General features: G+C 41.8%; 1 protein-coding gene and 1 long non-coding RNA gene across 5 annotated transcripts; both read left to right on the top strand.

Annotated features, from left to right (window-relative positions):
• Nucleotides 1-373: 373 nt before the first annotated feature.
• On the top strand, nucleotides 374-7452 carry LOC121530871 (ectonucleoside triphosphate diphosphohydrolase 4). 3 transcript variants are annotated; one of them, XM_041836181.2, is made up of 13 exons: nucleotides 374-580; nucleotides 1115-1225; nucleotides 1412-1606; nucleotides 1759-1964; nucleotides 2108-2258; nucleotides 2375-2478; nucleotides 2811-2870; nucleotides 3031-3185; nucleotides 4592-4758; nucleotides 4883-5207; nucleotides 5358-5443; nucleotides 5548-5709; nucleotides 5845-7452. In XM_041836181.2, exons 2-13 carry the CDS (start codon nucleotides 1218-1220, stop codon nucleotides 6077-6079), a joined length of 1854 nt encoding a protein of 617 aa, XP_041692115.1. In that variant the 5' UTR covers nucleotides 374-580; nucleotides 1115-1217; the 3' UTR covers nucleotides 6080-7452. The 3 variants fall into 3 exon arrangements, with proteins under 3 accessions (XP_041692115.1, XP_041692116.1, XP_041692114.1); XM_041836182.2 differs by having other exon boundaries at nucleotides 374-701; nucleotides 3031-3161; XM_041836180.2 differs by having other exon boundaries at nucleotides 374-701.
• Nucleotides 7453-8521: 1069 nt separating this feature from the next.
• Nucleotides 8522-13244, top strand: LOC121587342. Of its 2 annotated transcripts, XR_006004055.2 has the most exons (4): nucleotides 8522-8607; nucleotides 8757-8860; nucleotides 9308-9378; nucleotides 13203-13244. It is a non-coding gene; the product is annotated as an uncharacterized LOC121587342 (long non-coding RNA). The 2 variants fall into 2 exon arrangements; XR_006004054.2 differs by lacking the exon at nucleotides 13203-13244 and having other exon boundaries at nucleotides 9308-9788.
• Nucleotides 13245-17892: the final 4648 nt, after the last annotated feature.

Below are 17892 nucleotides of genomic sequence, written 5' to 3'. Positions count from 1 at the left end.
GGGCGGAGCTCCACGATATAGAACGACTAGTTACCGGAGTGTAACTCCAGTTCTATGAGTGGAGCGGAGCCCCATAGGACTTAAGGCCCTGCCGACCCTCTCTAGTCTCGCTGAAGATAATATCTCGGGAGGCAGATTGAGGGAACGGGGTTCCTTATATAGGGACACCTGTACTCCTATTGGCTGTAGGTGTGTGCATAATTTTGCTTCAGGCTGTTTCTGCCTTAGGGCAGAGGGTAAACCACTAGGAGCAGAGCTCCCCTATGGGGCTCCGCTCCACTCATAGAACTGGAGTTACACTCCGGTAACTAGTCGTTGCCTTGCCTTGGACCCGTGAAAGCTATCAGAATACTCAGTTACCAAATAGCCTCTTGAGACATTGGAATGATGTGCAAGAAAATATGCTCAATCCCCCAAATCTGCAAGTGGGAAAGCACACATGCTTGAATAATGACATACTGACTAGCTAGCTACTTACTGCAAGCGGGCTACACCGGTGAAAGCTGCCGGGGATGAAAAAAAATAGTCACCTTCAAATTTACTACGTCACTCGCATCTGCCTGACCTGCGTATTGGATAGGTAACTAGCTAGCCACTGTGCTTTTAGCAATTCCTCCTCCTGCTAGCTAGTATTATTAATAATAATAGTCCGTAGCAAACTAGCGAATGTTTTATGCAACGAAGTCGTTCGAAACCAAATGGTGAGTAGCTAATTTAGCTAGCTACTTGGGTTTTAGATGCACCGTGGGTGGGTACAACAGCGTACTGTACTTGTCTAGGCTAACTTAGTGTTCTGTTTCGCTAGCTAAAAATCAAACATTAGCCCGGTTAATCAGCATGCTAACTACCAGGTCTATTGTTTACCCATGAGACTAGGAAAAGCTATCATGCCAGCTAAAGTAGTGACTATCTGATAATAGCTAACTCACTAAAGTTAGTTGAACCAGCTAACAACTAATTGAAATCGGACCATCCTCGCTAACGTTGATAGCTACGTGGCAAATGTGGTGCATGAGCTGGTGGCCAAATGTCACCATTTGGTATTGACACGCGTTGGTTTCAGTAATAATGACAGCATATCTTGTAGCTAAAGTGTTTAATTTCTTTTACAAAGACCATGAGCAGTTGGGACAATGTTGGTGAGGGTTCGAAGCAAACACCCCCGGTCTTCAGTGTCCCCTTGGATTTTCATCCAGTGAACTAAGACAGTTCACGTCATGGGAAGGTAGGCTCGGCCGACTGAGTAGAAGACCAATAAATGTTTTGGCAAAATTTAGCAACTCACATCTCGCTCTACCCTTTAATTATAATGCCGTGATCGTCAGTCATGCAATATCGCTATTATATAGACTAGTCACACTGTCTTTAAACATACATACATAAATACATACTGAGGTTTCTCTTCTTACAGGATCAGCTTCTCATGCCTCCCAGCCTCCTGGCATTTCAGCCTGTCGCCCCTGGTTCTACCCCGGTTCCTGCTACCTTCATTCAGGCAGCTGCTGCTCTTTGGTCTGCTGGTGGGACTGCTAGGACTGATTTACCTGTTGCTGGTAACAGGAAAGGGCCAGGACAGCTGGATCAGAAAGGACAACTATTTCCACAGGTGAGACACTAGTACCACATTAGAAGAGAGCCCCCCCCCAAAAAGTTGTTTGTAGAGGACACGTGCAGTGAATGCCTTTTATTTATCGTTATGTATTCCTGTAAAGACATGGAAGTTCATTTTTGGCCTAAAATGTTCATCTTTTCACCCAGACACTTGGCGAGGGTCACAGATGTGGAGGCCACAGACACCAGCAATCCCAACCTAAACTACGGTCTGGTGGTGGACTGCGGCAGCAGTGGCTCCAGGGTGTTTGTGTACTGTTGGCCCCGGCACAATGGCAATCCCCATGACCTGCTCGACATCCAGCAGATGAGAGATCAGCACAGGAAACCAGTGGTCATGAAGATCAAACCAGGTGAGGAATACCTGGTTGCTGATGACTGGTGTGCTGCTGGGAATAGTGTAGAAGACATTGGCTTCTAGTTTAAAGAACTAATCCATTCCATCCAAGAAAGACTGAGCCATGGTCTTATGACTTTCTGGTGTTATTTTTTAAAGGTATCGCAGAGCTAGCAAAAACACCAGAGAAGGCCAGTGATTACATCCACCCCCTGCTGAGCTTCGCTGCCCAGCACGTTCCCAAACACAAGCACCAGGAGACCCCTCTGTACATCCTGTGCACTGCTGGAATGAGGGTGCTGCCTGACGGGTACAGTTACCCACCACACCTGAGAGTATTTCTCATCTTGAGATGGAAGCTGCAATTATTATTTATTTTTTTACCACTGTAACCATGCTGAAATTGGCTTGTATACCCTTTTTCAGTCAACAGGAAGCGCTTCTTGAGGATCTACGGACTGACATCCCTGTCCGTTTCAACTTCCTCTTCTCTGATTCCCATGTGGAGGTCATTTCTGGCAAGCAGGAAGGTGAGCTAACCTGTTTATAGAAGCTGGCAAGCTAAACACTGGCCATTCTGATGGAGGATGTCACCATGCTCAGTGTTGAAAATCTGTAACATAACAGTAGAAATTCTGGAATATATGACCGGGCTCTACAGTGTAACCATTTTGCTGTGTGACCTAGAATTTTAATTAAGAATTCTAGCTTTATTAGCTCAAATATTTTTAATTGTGCCCCTAAATTTCTTTGTGTGTACCTACAATTTTCAATTTAGGTGCACAAATGCTCCTTGTACATTTGTTTTTTTTAAAGTCAGCGTAGAGCCCTGTATGAGTTGTCCTTTCTTGTGTTTGAACAGGTGTGTATGCATGGATTGGAATCAACTTTGTCCTTGGAAAGTTTAATCATGTGGATAGTGGTAAGTATCTAAAGAACTTTCCTTGAGATCTGCATATCTTCACATTGAATAATTTAATTCCTTCTTTCTCTTGTTTTACTTACGTCTGACACTCCTCTTTATTTGTCTCCCGTCCCCTTCTTCAATGGGACCTTCGGCTCTTCTTCATTCCTTCCTATAGAGAGGGATGCAGTAGTAGAGGTGCAGGTCCCTGGAGGTGACCAGCAGGAGGCGCTGGTGAGGATGCAGACCACCGGTGTTCTGGACATGGGCGGTGTCTCCACACAGATAGCGTACGAAGTGCCCAAAACTGTAAGCTTTGCTTCTCCACAACAGGTTATTATAAACAACAATTTCACTTTTTTGTGGTTTTGTCACTCACCCATTTTCTCTTCACCCCAACCACTCTCATTCCCTGGTTAAACCTATAAACATCATGTTTGTCCTCTGGAGATGAAGTCCTCTACATTCAGGGTGGACTATTGGAGGTCTGCTGTAAAGATAAGCCTGCTGCATGGCTTCATAACAGGATTTGGGCTTTATCATTAACATACTAGCCAGAATGTGTTACTTTGAAACTTGAATGAAGATCAACGATAATGCATAAGAGCCATCATGCAAAACATCCATGACCGGTTTATGTCTATGGTTTTTTATTTACTCTGACAATTTGTATGCTCTCCTTCTCTTCTCATTGTTTTTGCTCTCCACTGAACGTAATTCACCTGCAGCTTTTGCTATATGCGGAACTGTCTTGATCCAAGTTTCTTTAAGTAAATGATGGTTACAGTGCATTCTGAAAGTATTCAGACCCCTTGACTTTTTCCACATTTTGTTATAGCCTTATTCTAAAATTGATGAGATTGAAAAAACAATCTATACACAATACCCCATAATGACGAAGCAAAAACAGGTTTTTAGAAATTGTTGCAAATGTATTAAACAAGAAACTGATCACATTTACATAAGTAATTCAGACCCTTTACTCAGCACTTTGTTGAAGCACCTTTGGCAGAAATTACAGCCTTGTGTCTTCTTGGGTATGACGCTACAAGCTTGGCACATCGGTATTTGGGAATTTCTCCTATTCTTCTCTGCAGATCCTCTCAAGCTCTTTCAGGTTGGATTGGGAGCTATTTTCAGGTCTCTCCAGAGACGTTCGATCGGTTTCAAGTCCGGGCTTTGGCTGGGCCACTCAACGACATTCAGAGACTTGTCCCGAAGCCACTCCTGTGTTGTCTTAGCTGTGTGCTTAGGGTCGTTGTCCTGTTGGAAGGTGAACCTTCACGCCAGTCTGAGGTCCTGAGTGCTCTGGAGCAGGTTTTCATCAAGGATCTCTCTATACTTTGCTCCGTTCATCTTTCCCTCAATCCTGACTAGTCTCCCAGTCCCTGTCGCTGAAAAATATTCACAAAGCATGATGCTGCCACCACCATGCTTCACCGTAGGGATGGTGCCCGGTTTCCTCCAGACGTGACGCTTGGCATTCAGGCCAAAGAGTTCAATCTTGGTTTTATCAGACCAGAGACTCCTTTAGGTGCCTTTTGGCAAACTCCAAGCCGGCTGTCATGTGCCTTTTTACTGAGGAGTGGCTTGGTGGTCTGAATACTTTTCGAATACACTGCATATATGTAGCCTTACTATAATCAATTAATATGTTGGATATTAGTGTAGACTTAGTCCTAGATAATAGAGAGAGAACCATTTCCTGGCTGATATTGAATGTTATATTTTTTTTGTAGGAGGAAGTGGCCAAAAATTTGCTTGCGGAATTCAACCTGGGTTGCGATGCCCACCGGACAGAGCATGTCTACCGGGTCTATGTGTCCACCTTCCTGGGCTTTGGAGGCAATGCTGCACGACAAAGATACGAGGAGAGCATTGTCATGAACACTCTCACTAAAAACAAGTAAGAACCTTCAACACATGCTATGATAGCTAATTTTGATACTGATAGAGTGTACTAGTTTGACATTGTTCAGTGCTGCTGTTGCTTGTCTTTATGGAGAGCTCATTTGAGTTGGTTTGTCCAGGCTCCTGGGTCAGCATGTAGGTGAAACAGGAGAGTCCCCCCTCCTGGACCCATGTCTACCTTCAGACCTGCAGGACGAGGTGGGGCCAGCAACACAGAAACTCCACCTGCGTGGCACAGGGGACTTTGATCACTGCAGACAGCTTCTTCAGCCCTTCCTCAACCACACCAACGAGACTCACTCCTCCCTCAATGGCATCTACCAGCCTCCCATTGACTACCCCAACAGCCATTTCTATGGGTTCTCTGAGTTCTACTACTGCACAGAGGATGTGTTGCGCATGGGCGGGGATTTTAACTCCTCAAAGTATGCCAGTGCTGCCAAGGTGAGCCCTTACCACAGCAAAGCAGCACGTCTTCAATGTAGATTGCAGTCCTCTAACTGCATGTAAAATGCATGTATTTCACCAAAGCTTAGGCTAATTGAAGTTAGATGGTGGCTGTGTTTACCTATTTACTTTGTGCTTCATCTGCAGAGTTACTGCGCCACCCAGTGGAGAACTCTGAAAGAGCGATTTGACTCAGGCTTGTATGCCTCTCATGCTGATGTTCACAGGCTCAAGTAAGCCCCACCACTGGCTCTTGCTATTTTAGTAAGACTTGAGTCCAGTAATGGTAAAGGGTTGTCAGGGAGATTTCATGTTAACATTTATGTATTGTGTGCAGGTACCAGTGTTTTAAATCAGCCTGGATGTATGAGGTATTCCACACAGGCTTCTCCTTCCCTACGGACTACAAAAACCTGAGGAATGCCCTTTTGGTCTATGATAAAGAGGTACAATGGACTCTTGGAGCCATCCTTTACAGAACGCGCTTTTTGCCTTTGAGGTAAGAGAGCTCTTGCTTTGTCACACTTCATTATGCTTGTACATTGTGATAACCTAATCAGCTAAAATATTGGTTATGATAAATTGAAAAATAGTTAATGTCCTTCACTCACACTATTTTACATTCCTCTCCAAGGGATATTCAGCAGGAGAGCCTGAAAGGAGTCCACTCCCACTGGCGTCACAGCTTCTCCTTTGTCAACAACCACTACTTGTTCCTGGCCTGCTTCCTGGTTGTCCTCCTGTCCATCCTGCTCTACTTGCTGCGCCTCCGACGTATCCACAGCTGTACCACGCAGCGCTGCACCCCCTCTACTGTTGAGTGGCTAGAGGAGGGTCTCCGATCCCACCCACTCCCTATCACCCTCTAGACTTCACATCTGTCACTCCAAAATCAGTCTTCTTTTCTCCAGCTGGAGTCCATTTGCCTGCGCCTTTATGTTAAGGCCTTCATTTGTTAGCTGGAAATGACAAAGAAGACTAAAACTGAGTTGGATTTTGAATGAGTCCAATGAACAGAGACGTCAGACAGCACTGGGATGGACTCTGGTGTGGGAGATCTTGTTAATTTATTTTTTATGATATCAAAATATCAGCCTTTTTTATGTTTCTGGAAATGTGAACGAGGTACGAAGAGCGTAGCTATCCTTGCCTGGAGTTTGTGAGCTCCCATCCGTACTTGGTCCAGTTACGCAGGCTTGTTTAAACCTTCCTGTAAGGTTTGAATGGTAGCTGCCTCACAACTTCCCCTAATTAGTCATTCCTAAAACGGCATATTGTAAAATAATGTCCCTAAACTGCACTCTTTTCCAATGAAGGGGCACAGCATTGAATCAATGTGACAAGACAATAGTAGGTTTATGAGGACGATGATGAAACAGTTACTGTTTACAGTACATACTGTATTAGCTCATATTTATAGATTCACTGTTCTTGAGTAGAGTTTCACTTATCTGTCACATTATCCTGATGCAATTTTATTTCAAAGTGTCATTGTTTGTGTTCTAGCGTCTCTGTTTGCATTTTGGGTGCATGATCAGTGAATGTTTATTGGTTGTGGGGAGGAATGGTGTGTGTGCGCCTCTGTTAACCCTCAAAGTTTACTGCTCTGAAAGTGTAGACGGACACCTGTCATACTTTGATTCATTGCTTCTTTTTTAATTTAGTTTTTAAAAATCTTTTAAGATGCAAGTAACTATTTACAGCTCTTCAGAAACCACTGTTCTAAATTGATGTTTTGATCTTTTGTAGTAGACTTTTGGTCCTTTCTCACTCCACACCGCCACCCTTGTTGCAGAACAGGTAGTGTTTATCAAAGCTGCAATGGTGCAATATTTATTCATGTTTTATCACTGTGGAGAGATGCTCCAGCCACATCAGCTGAATTCACAGTGAGGGCTCAGAGCTACAGTAGGGTAAAACTGTTTGCTGTCTCCTCAGCTCAGTGAAGTGACATGTTGCAGATAATAATTTAATTTGGGAATGCCTTCGTATACTGTCAACTCACTGGGCTTCGTTTTCAGAAGCTGTGATATCACTGCTGTAAAGGGGATAGTTTATGAAAGCGTATGTATATGTATGTATGTGTGTATATGTATATATTCCTGTGTGTATGTGTATGTGTATGTATATATATATATATATATATATATATATGTACAGAGATCAATGTACGGTTTGCACAGGGAAAAAATGTTATCAACAATCCAGTTGTTGAATAATAAAAATATACAATCAGACTGTTTTGGAGATTTATGGTGTCAAATCAAAAGCTACAAAAATCATTAAATGCAACCTGTTGGTGATTTTCACTTGTATTGTCATGTGGAATATATTGGGTGGCCTCATTGTATTGAGGAGAGTTGGCTGGAAATTGCTGATGATTGAGAGTCCCCCTTGGTGACACAAGGGTTGAGTAAACAAACTCATGCATAGTTACAGCAGCCATAGTCAGGCTTCACAAGTCCCCAGTAGCATGGGAAGAGCCGGAGTGTAGCACTAGGATATCAATCAAGACTACTAAACTGCAGACATCCACTAATGACCCCCTCACCCAAGCACAAGTTGCCCATTAGAGGACATGTTGTTGTAGCCGTCCTGTCTCAGAGTCTCTGGGTGGCCAGGTTTGAGGCACTGCACTGTGGGGGTTTGTTTTCACTCCTCTCCCCTGTGTTACGTTTCTGGTCTGCCCCAGCTGGTGATGGATGAGTCTGAAGAGGAGTTTAGTCAAGCCAGGTTGGCCATTTAGGATGGGTAATGTAAACACTGGATTGAACAGATTATATGCAACGTATTTTACAGATTAATCCATTTTTACACAATTGAATGTTAATTTCTCTATGATAAGCCGCCTCCAACATTGTTTTAGAGAATTTGGGAGTACATCCAACCGGCCTCACAACAGCAGGCCACATGTAACCACCCCAGCCCAGGGGGGGTGAGTATTTCTGTCTGTAATAAACTGCTTTTGTGGGGAAAAACTCATTCTGATTGGCTGGGCCTGGCTCCCCAGTGGGTGGACCTTGCTCGGAAGTGGGTGGGCTGCGCCCCTGCCCAGTCAAGTGAAATCCATAGATTAGGGCCTAATAACTTTATTTCAATTGACTAATTTCCTTCTATGAACTGTAACTCAATGAAATCTTTGAAATTATTGCATGTTGCGTTCATATTTTTGTTCAGTATACAATAATAAACTGGTCATATTGTTTAGCATAGCAAGTGGTCATTAATTCAAAGTGCCCAAACTAGAGACAGTAGCTGTCTGAGATGTCTGCATTCCACATTTGTAAATTCAGTCCAGCTCTAACCTCCGATACCTGCTGGCTAGTCTCGCATTGCCATACCTCCAAATTCACGTCGTTGTCTTCGGTGTCTGGAGAATTTTGTATTGCAAAAAAAGGTTTGAATGGTCCGCTAGTTTTCAAGTTATCAAGTGTGGCCGACATATTTATTGAAATTGAAAGTGTATTACGCTGGAAAGTCAAGCGTAACAACACGTTCTAAACCGCTCAGGTGACAAACAGTTTTATTCCTTATTCGTCCACATAGGTGCTGGCTCCGCTTTGCTACCACCGAAAGTATTGTGAAGATTGCCCATTATTTTGTTTTTGTAACGACCCAAAAAGACAGAGGTGGTGGGAGAGCCTATTCAAGTAAGTAAATACATTTTAAAAAGTATTTATTATTAGCTAGCCACAGTAGGCCACTTTGTAGGCTAACTAGACTGAGTAGCTAGCTAGTTAGCTAACTTTACACACTGTTTAGCTAAGGGAATTAAATGCAATCAGCTACTGTAGCTAACTTCTTATTAGCTATCTTGATATAATCATTGTACATTTTAAAACACAGTCTCCAAATGCATTTTTAGATAACAGCCATGGAAGAGGGTGAAATTGCAGCTCCAGCTGTCAGTAAAGGGAGAGTGTAGGCTACTGGATAGGGCAGGTCATTTTGTGGGAGGATGTTATGAAAAGATTCTCCAGTTCCAGTCCCTAGAGTGTTAAACTTTGAGGACATAGAGATAATGGCAACATAATATTCAGTGCTGTCTAATTTGAGTGTAATGAAGCCTGTTTCTTTGTGATGTTTTCTGTCCTCAGATATGGAAAGCAGTGAAAGCTTGTTTGCAGATGAAGAGTGAGGTCCCAATAAATGTCCAAAGTGACTACAGGTATATCCTATATGCCATGGGTTATATGTGTAGGCCTACCTATGTTAGAAAATGTTGTATACAAAAAAACAGTTAAACGTCACACACAATGTATAAACCTATTACAATTGGAGCAGGCTGGAGGTCTGCTGGGTGTGCAAGGTTATGTTTCAGCCCAGCAATAACACACCTGATTCAACATATCAAATCGAATGAGTTGATAATCAGGTGTGCGATTGCTGGGCTAGAATAGAAGTCTGCTCACCCAGTAGATAGATCAGGGATCAGTGGAGCAAGGTTGAGTTTTTTTTGTTCTCCTGGAATGATACTTTAGTAATAATAGCCTACTTGTTACTACTCAATTATCTATTGTTGTTTAGACTAAGATGTCTAATCTTTACACATGAGTTAGCTTATTTGTACATTTTGAAGTGAGAAGTGTTTATTCTTTGTAGTTATGCGTTTAATTGTTAAACTATTATTCAAAATGAACTACTGTCAATGTTGTATTCTCAAATTAACGTTTCCTTTTTGTCTAGTTGTAAGATCTCCAATCGGTTTTATTTTATTGTCGCTCTCTCTCTGTGTATATCAGCTATGTGAATCCATTTAGCAGCTTATCATATGGCATGCATGGCCAATGAGTTGAGTTGAGTTGATGCTAAAGAGTTGAGTTGATGCTAAAGAGCTCCATTTTGGTCTCATCTGACCACAACACTTTCACCCAGTTCTCCTCTGAATCATTCAGATGTTCATTGGCAAACTTCAGACGGGCATGTATATGTGCTTTCTTGAGCATGGGGACCTTGCGGGCGCTGCAGGATTTCAGTCCTTCACGGCGTAGTGTGTTACCAATTGTTTTCTTGGTGACTATGGTCCCAGCTGCCTTGAGATCATTGACAAGATCCTCCCGTGTAGTTCTGGGCTGATTCCTCACCGTTCTCATGATCATTGCAACTCCACGAGGTGAGATCTTGCATGGAACCCCAGGCCGAGGGAGATTGACAGTTCTTTTGTGTTTCTTCCATTTGCGAATAATCACACCAACTGTTGTCACCTTCTCACCAAGCTGCTTGGCAATGGTCTTGTAGCCCATTCCAGCCTTGTGTAGGTCTACAATCTTGTCCCTGACATCCTTGGAGAGCTCTTTGGTCTTGGCCATGGTGGAGAGTTTGGAATCTGATTGATTGATTGCTTCTGTGGACAGGTGTCTTTTATACAGGTAACAAGCTGAGATTAGGAGCACTCCCTTTAAGAGTGTGCTCCTACTCTCAGCTCGTTACCTGTATAAAAGACACCTGGGAGCCAGAAATCTTTCTGATTGAGAGGGGGTCAAATACTTATTTCCCTCATTAAAATGCAAATCAATTTATAACATTACTGACATGCGTTTTTCTGGATTTTTTTGTTGTTATTCTGTCTCTCACTGTTCAAATAAACCTACCATTAAAATTATAGACTGATCATTTCTTTGTCAGTGGGCAAACGTACAAAATCAGCAGGGGATCAAATACTTTTTTCCCTCACTGTAGACAGTACGTGGTTGCTCTATGTATCACTGATCACTGAATATTCTGTCAGCACCATAGAGTAACACTTTCAGTTCGCATTTGGTAGACTGGGAGAGCAGGATAAATACACCATTATTATAGTCCTAATTTTACCCCAATGACAATTATATTCAATTTTGTGTGTTTAGGAAACATCTGATTAGGAAACTTTTTCTGAATTCAGTCAAATAACAGTACAATACTACAAGAAAAAATGAACAGCATACAGTATAGTACTACAAGAAACAGAGCCCTGCCTAACTTAAGTACAGGTGGTCCCTATTGTAAACTGGATCTCTTTCCTCCATTGGAAAAACCTAGAAGACTGTCACACTTTAGCTACTCCATGCTGTCCTACTTTAGCTAGCTACGGTATGGTTGGTAAAGCGGTACAACAACAAAAAATTACTGAATTACAAAATGTAAACATAATATTGGCAACATTGTGTATTTTGATGCACCAGTACATAGTATGCACATTTACATCACAAAAAAAAAAAAAACGTAATAAACACAATACAAAATTCACAGTGCATTATTTACGACAGTTTTACAGTGGGGGAAAAAAGTATTTAGTCAGCCACCAATTGTGCATGTTCTCCCACTTAAAAAGATGAGAGAGGCCTGTAATTTTCATCATAGTACACGTCAACTATGACAGACATTGAGAAAAAAAATCTAGAAAATCACATTGTAGGATTTTTAATGAATTTATTTGCAAATTATGGTGGAAAATAAGTATTTGGTCAATAACAAAAGTTTCTCAATACTTTGTTATATACCCTTTGTTGGCAATGACACAGGTCAAACGTTTTCTGTAAGTCTTCACAAGGTTTTCACACACTGTTGCTGGTATTTTGGCCCATTCCTCCATGCAGATCTCCTCTAGAGCAGTGATGTTTTGGGGCTGTCGCTGGGCAACACGGACTTTCAACTCCCTCCAAAGATTTTCTGGAGGAATGTCTGTCATAGTTGACGTGTACCTATGATGAAAATTACAGGCCTCTCTCATCTTTTTAAGTGGGAGAACTTGCACAATTGGTGGCTGACTAAATACTTTTTTTCCCCACTGTATATCCTCAACATCAAAACAGAAAATAAGCTATGTCACTGAACTTACCGTGTGTTTCGCGGGATGAGCTTCCTGTTTGAAGCTTGCTATGCCCCCTTCTATAATGTCACACCAATGAAGTGATATGATTTTTATCATGTGGGTTCTCTGCAAGGGTTTAGTAACAATAGCTTAGATTTTCTCTTGTCAGACCAAGAAATAAACATCCCAGGATTATATATTTGCAGTGTTGACCCTTCTTTTTCAAGACCTCTGCAATCCGCCCTGGCATGCTGTCAATTAACTTCTGGGCCACATCCTGACTGATGGCAGCCCATTCTTGCATAATCAATGCTTGGAGTTTGTCAGAAGTTGTGGGTTTTTGTTTGTCCACTTGCCCCTTGAGGATCGACTACAAGTTCTCAATGGGATAAAGGTCTGGGGAGTTTCCTGGCCATGGACCCAAAATGTCGATGTTTTGTTCCCTGAGCCACTTTGTTATCACTTTTGCCTTATGGCAAGGTGCTCCATCATGCTGGAAAAGGCATTGTTCGTCCCCAAACTGTTCTTGGATGGTTGGGACAAGTTGCTCTCGGAGGATGTGTTGGTACCATTCTTTATTCATGGCTGTGTTCTTAGGCAAAATTGTGAGTGAGCCCACTCCCTTGGCTGAGAAGCAACCCCACACATGAATGGTCTCAGGATGCTTTACTGTTGGCATGACACAGGACTGATGGTAACGCTCACCTTGTCTTCTCCGGACAAGGTGTTTTCCGGATGGCCCAAACAATCGTAAAGGGGATTCATCAGAGAAAATGACTCTACCCCAGTCCTCAGCAGTCCAATCCCTGTACCTTTTTCAGAATATCAGTCTGTCCCTGATGTTTTTCCTGGAGAGAAGTGGCTTCTTTGCTGCCCTTCTTGACACCAGGCCATCCTCCAAAAGTATTTGCCTCACTGTGCGTGCAGATGCACTCACACCTGCCTGCTGCCATTCCTGAGCAAGCTCTGCACTGCTGGTGACCTGATCCCGCAGCTGAATCAACTTTAGGAGACGGTCCTGGCACTTGCTGGACTTTATTGGGCGCCCAGCAGCCTTCTTCACAACAATTGAACCTCTCTCCTTGAAGTTCTTGATGATCCGATAAATGGTTGATTTAGGTGCAATCTTACTAGCAGCAATATCCTTGCCTGTGAAGCCCTTTTTGTGCAAAGCAATGATGACGCCACATGTTTCCTTGCAGGTAACCATGGTTAACAGAGGAAGAACAATGATTTCAAGCACCACCCTCCTATTAAAGCTTCCAGTCTGTTATTCTAACTCAATCAGCATGACAGAGTGATCTCCAGCCTTGTCCTCGTCAACACTCTCACCTGTGTTAATGAGACAATCACTGACATGATGGTAGCTGGTCCTTTTGTGGCAGGGCTGAAATGCAGTGGAAATGTTTTTTTGGGATTAAGTTCATTTTCATGGCAATTAATTGCAATTCATCTGATCACTTGTCATAACATTCTGGAGTATATGCAAAATGCCATCATCAACACTGAGGCAGCAAACTTTGTGGAAACCAATACTTGTGTCATTCTCAAAACGTTTGACCACGACTCTACACACAATACCCCATAATGTCAAAGTGGAATTACGTTTTTAGACATTTTTACAAATTAATAAAAAATGAAAAGCTGACATGTCTTCAGTCAATAATTATTCAACCCCTTTGTTATGGCGAGCCTAAATAAGTTCAGGAGTAAAAATATGCTTAACAAGTCACATAAGTTGCATGGACTCACTCTGTGTGCAATAATAGTGTTTAACATGATTTTTGAATGACTACCTCATCTCTGTACCCCACATACAATAATCTGTAAGGTCCCTCAGTCAAGCAGTGAATTTCAAACACAGATTCAACCACAAAGACCAAGGTATTCCTCGCAAAGAAGGGCACCTATTGGTAGAAGGGTAAAAAACACTACTCCACAATACTAACTTAAATGACAGAGTGAAAAGAAGGAAGTCTGTACAGAATAAAAATATTCCAAAACATGTTTACAATAAGGCACTAAAGTAAAACTGCAAAAAATGTGTCAAAGAAATTAACTTTATGTCCTGAATACAAACCTTATGTTTGGGGCAAATCCAACATCACTGAGTACCACCCTTCATATTTTCAAGCATGGTGGTGGCTGCATCATGTTATGGGTATGCTTGTCATCGGCAAGGACTAGGGAGTTTTTTTTTAGGATAAAAAGAAACGTAATAGAGCTAAGCACAGGCTAAATCCTAGAGGAAAACCTGGTTCAGTCTGCTTTCCAACAGACCCTGGGAGACAAATTCACCTTTCAGCAGGACAATAACCTAAAACACAAGGCTAAATATACACTGAAGTTGTTAAAAAAAAAAAAAAACATTGGGCCTAGTTACAGTTTTGACTTAAATCGGCATAAAAATCTATGCCAAGACTTGAAAATGGTTGTCTAGCAATGATCAACAACCAACTTGACAGAGCTTGAAGAATTATTAAACTAATAATGTGCAAATAATTTACAATCCAGGTGTTCAAAGCTCTTAGAGACTTACCCAGAAAGACTCACAGCTGTAATCGCTGACAAATGTGATTCTAACATGTATTTACTCAGGGGTGTGAATACTTATGTAAATGAAATATTTCTGTATTTCAGTTTCAATACATTTGCTAAGATTTCAAAAAATATATTTTCACTTTTTCATTATGGGGTATTGTGTGTAGATGGTTGAGATTTTTTTTTTTTTTTTTCCATTTTGAATTCAGGCTGTAACACCACAGAATGTGGAATATGTCAAGGGGTATGAATACTTTCTGAAGGCACTGTATATATGTACTGTATATACACATTTTGTCCTGATGCCAGAATGCCAGATATGAATTGTTGAGAGATGTAATGTAGAAAATGTGAGAATGGCTCTCAAACACACATCACAGATTGACCATTTGCAAAGTTAGTTTTAGAGCAATAAACCTCCCATTGTAAGTTTCCAGACCAGCTGTGACTGATAAACTCCTATTGTGGTATTTTAGAGTATCTGAAACTTAACGATTGATATGCTGCTCCTCCTTGTAAATATGCTGTACATTGTTAAGGGCTTGTATTCACCCGAGGCTAATTCATATGACTACCACTCACATGACCAGCAGTGGGGCTGAACGTCTGTCGGTCAGGGGAGTGAGATGGGGTCGATTTTCCTCAGGAACTTTTACAGTGGCACCATTGAGAGCATCCTGACTGGTTGTATCACTGTCTGGTATGGCAACTGAGAAAGGACCAGAACATTTCCAAAAACTCCAGCCACCCATATGTGGACTGTTCTCCATGCTCCCGTCCGACAGGTGGTACCGGTGCATCAAGGCTCAGACAAACAGACTCCTAAACAGCTTCTATCCCATGGCCGTAAGACTGTTAAATGGCTAACAACTACTGCTCTCCCGCAGACTATCCACACTGACTCTATGCCCATCCATAGGTCTCTACCCACTCAGATACAAGCTACGCTGCTGCTAAAATGATTATTTATTAGATGTATTACTCCATTATACTGCTGTTAATTGATTATTGATTGCCATTACCATTAGTATTTATCTATTTATGCTGCTATTGGCCACTATTACTCCTGTTTACATGTATATATTACCATTATTGTAATACCATAACTATTTATATATTCTGGTTACCAGTCACTTTTCAGCCCTGTTTACATGTACATCCTACTACCAGTCACTTTTTAAGTATAAACACACCTCAACCACTCCAGTACCCCTGCACAATGAATAAGGTACTGGCACTGACCTGTAAATACTTGCATTATTGTGTTCTTTAACTCTCATCGTAGTTCTTGTGTGGTTTCTGTTCATACTTGTATTTTTTATTCTATTTTGTATTATTAACTAGATTATTGTCAGTGGCGACCCATCATTCAGGGCAGGTGGGGCATGTTATTTTGTCATTAATACGTGTCACATATCAGTTTGAAAACAATCTAAAAAAAATTAAAATAATCATTGAGTTAATAAAGCCGCATACAAACATGGTCTCTTTTTTGCTTTCTTGAGTAAGGCAGCTCCAAAATGCAGGTGTTTCAGTCTTGCTCAGTGGTTTCTGTGGTGGTGGGGCAGCCAGCGGGGAAATACGGCGCGTAGGTGTTGGTAATGTTCTTTAGTTGCGCCGTGATTAGCTGTAATGTTCTTTAGTTGCGCCGTGATTAGCTCAGTGTTCTGTCACTCGTGGGGACAGTAGTCACCACCAAGTCTAAGGGTGGAGCTCCAAAATTCAAGCCCCTTGGGTGCTTCAATGGAGTTACATTAGAAGTGCCCATCCAAGAAGGCTCAAAGTCATTGGTCACAGATGAAATGACGTCAAATCACATTATATCTACAGTAGCTTTGATTGGACTGATCATGTCAACATCATACTTTCAAAATCTTAGCTAGCATTTGTCATCATGAGTCAAGTTGACAATCTAATGCCAAATCCTTTTTAATCCTTGTCATATGAAGAGAAATTATAGATCAAACTTATCGGTGCTCATCAGCCATTGGACATAAACATTACACAACAAGTTGGAAATCGCAAATTCAACAATGAGTGGTTTGGAAGTAATCAGTGGCTAACTGCAAGCATTGCAAAGCAATCACTAGCCTGCTATTCAGTGGAGTGGCTGTGTGGTCCCAAATCTGGGATTAAGGGTCTCTTTTCCTAATTTAAAATGATAAACATTCAACATTGGCCATGCTGTCAATGAACCATGATGTGTGCCGTGCTCAAAACAACTGGAAACTCAGAACTGCGAAAACTTGACTTCAGTGAGTTCAAAACAACTAGGGAACTCTGGGGAAAAAAATTAGCTCCGACTGGGAAAATACGTTTTGAACGGTCATCCAACTCGGAATTGTAAATCCGGAACTCGGGCCTCTTTCTAGAGCTACGACCTGAAGATCAATAACGTCATCATGATTCGACCTTGTTTTTTTCCGAGTGCCCAGATGTCTTGAAAGCACCATAAAACCAGAGAATGCCAGACTTTGATGACATTTGCCCACGAAGGACCGTCCGCGCCACCTTCCTGTTCAAGTGGGCACAGCAAAACAAGGGGAATCCAAAAATGCATTGTATGCTGCTGCGTAAATTATGTAATATGCCAGGGAGATATGTATACTGTAGCTAAGAAAGTAATACTAAGTGTATGTTGTGTAGTAAGCTGTTAGTAGCCCATATGCCTCACCCTAATAATTTTGTATATTTTCCCATCTTAATTTCGCCTACTGTCCTGACTTGGTTGTGCACATGTAGCCTATAACCTGTTTTAGAGAATTGTAATCATCGATTATTTTAAGCGCTTTCATTGTCTGCTTAAATGCCCCCTTTATTTATCCTACCGTTCTGACTTGGTGTACAGGGAGAACACTGTAAGAACGGCCCTGTTCTGAATTCTGTCGCTGTACATTTCAAAAGTGCTAAACAAATAGTTATATTGACTACGTCCGTCCTAGCTCGCTCATTAATGTCTTAATCGAAATTACGGATTGCCTCTTATCCGCTTGTCATCCCCTTATGCCATAGTTTGTACATCTCAATTGTCATTAGAAACCACATTTGTTTAAGCAAGTCAGCCATATCAGCTATGTTTTTTTAAAGGCAGTAAATTAGGCTGAATGAACTGTTTCGCTGCCAGACAAGGCTCCGCTGATAGCTAGGTGTAGCAGTGGTAAGATGTTGGGACTGCTGTTGGGCCTCTGCTGTTTGGACAGCTTAATGTAGGCCCTAAAAGTTTGTGGGCACCGTTTGTCACTGTTATAGTGCAATTAATGTATTGTTTAGTGTTGTTTGTGTAGTGGCTTTGCTGGCATGCATCCCATTTTTTCCCCCCACCAATATTTACATGCTAAAATCGCCTCTGAT

This window comes from Coregonus clupeaformis, chromosome 18 (genome assembly GCF_020615455.1).
Source record: "Coregonus clupeaformis isolate EN_2021a chromosome 18, ASM2061545v1, whole genome shotgun sequence".
Classification (NCBI taxonomy): Eukaryota; Metazoa; Chordata; class Actinopteri; order Salmoniformes; family Salmonidae; genus Coregonus; species Coregonus clupeaformis.
This window is presented reverse-complemented; position numbering and strand designations above follow the sequence as displayed.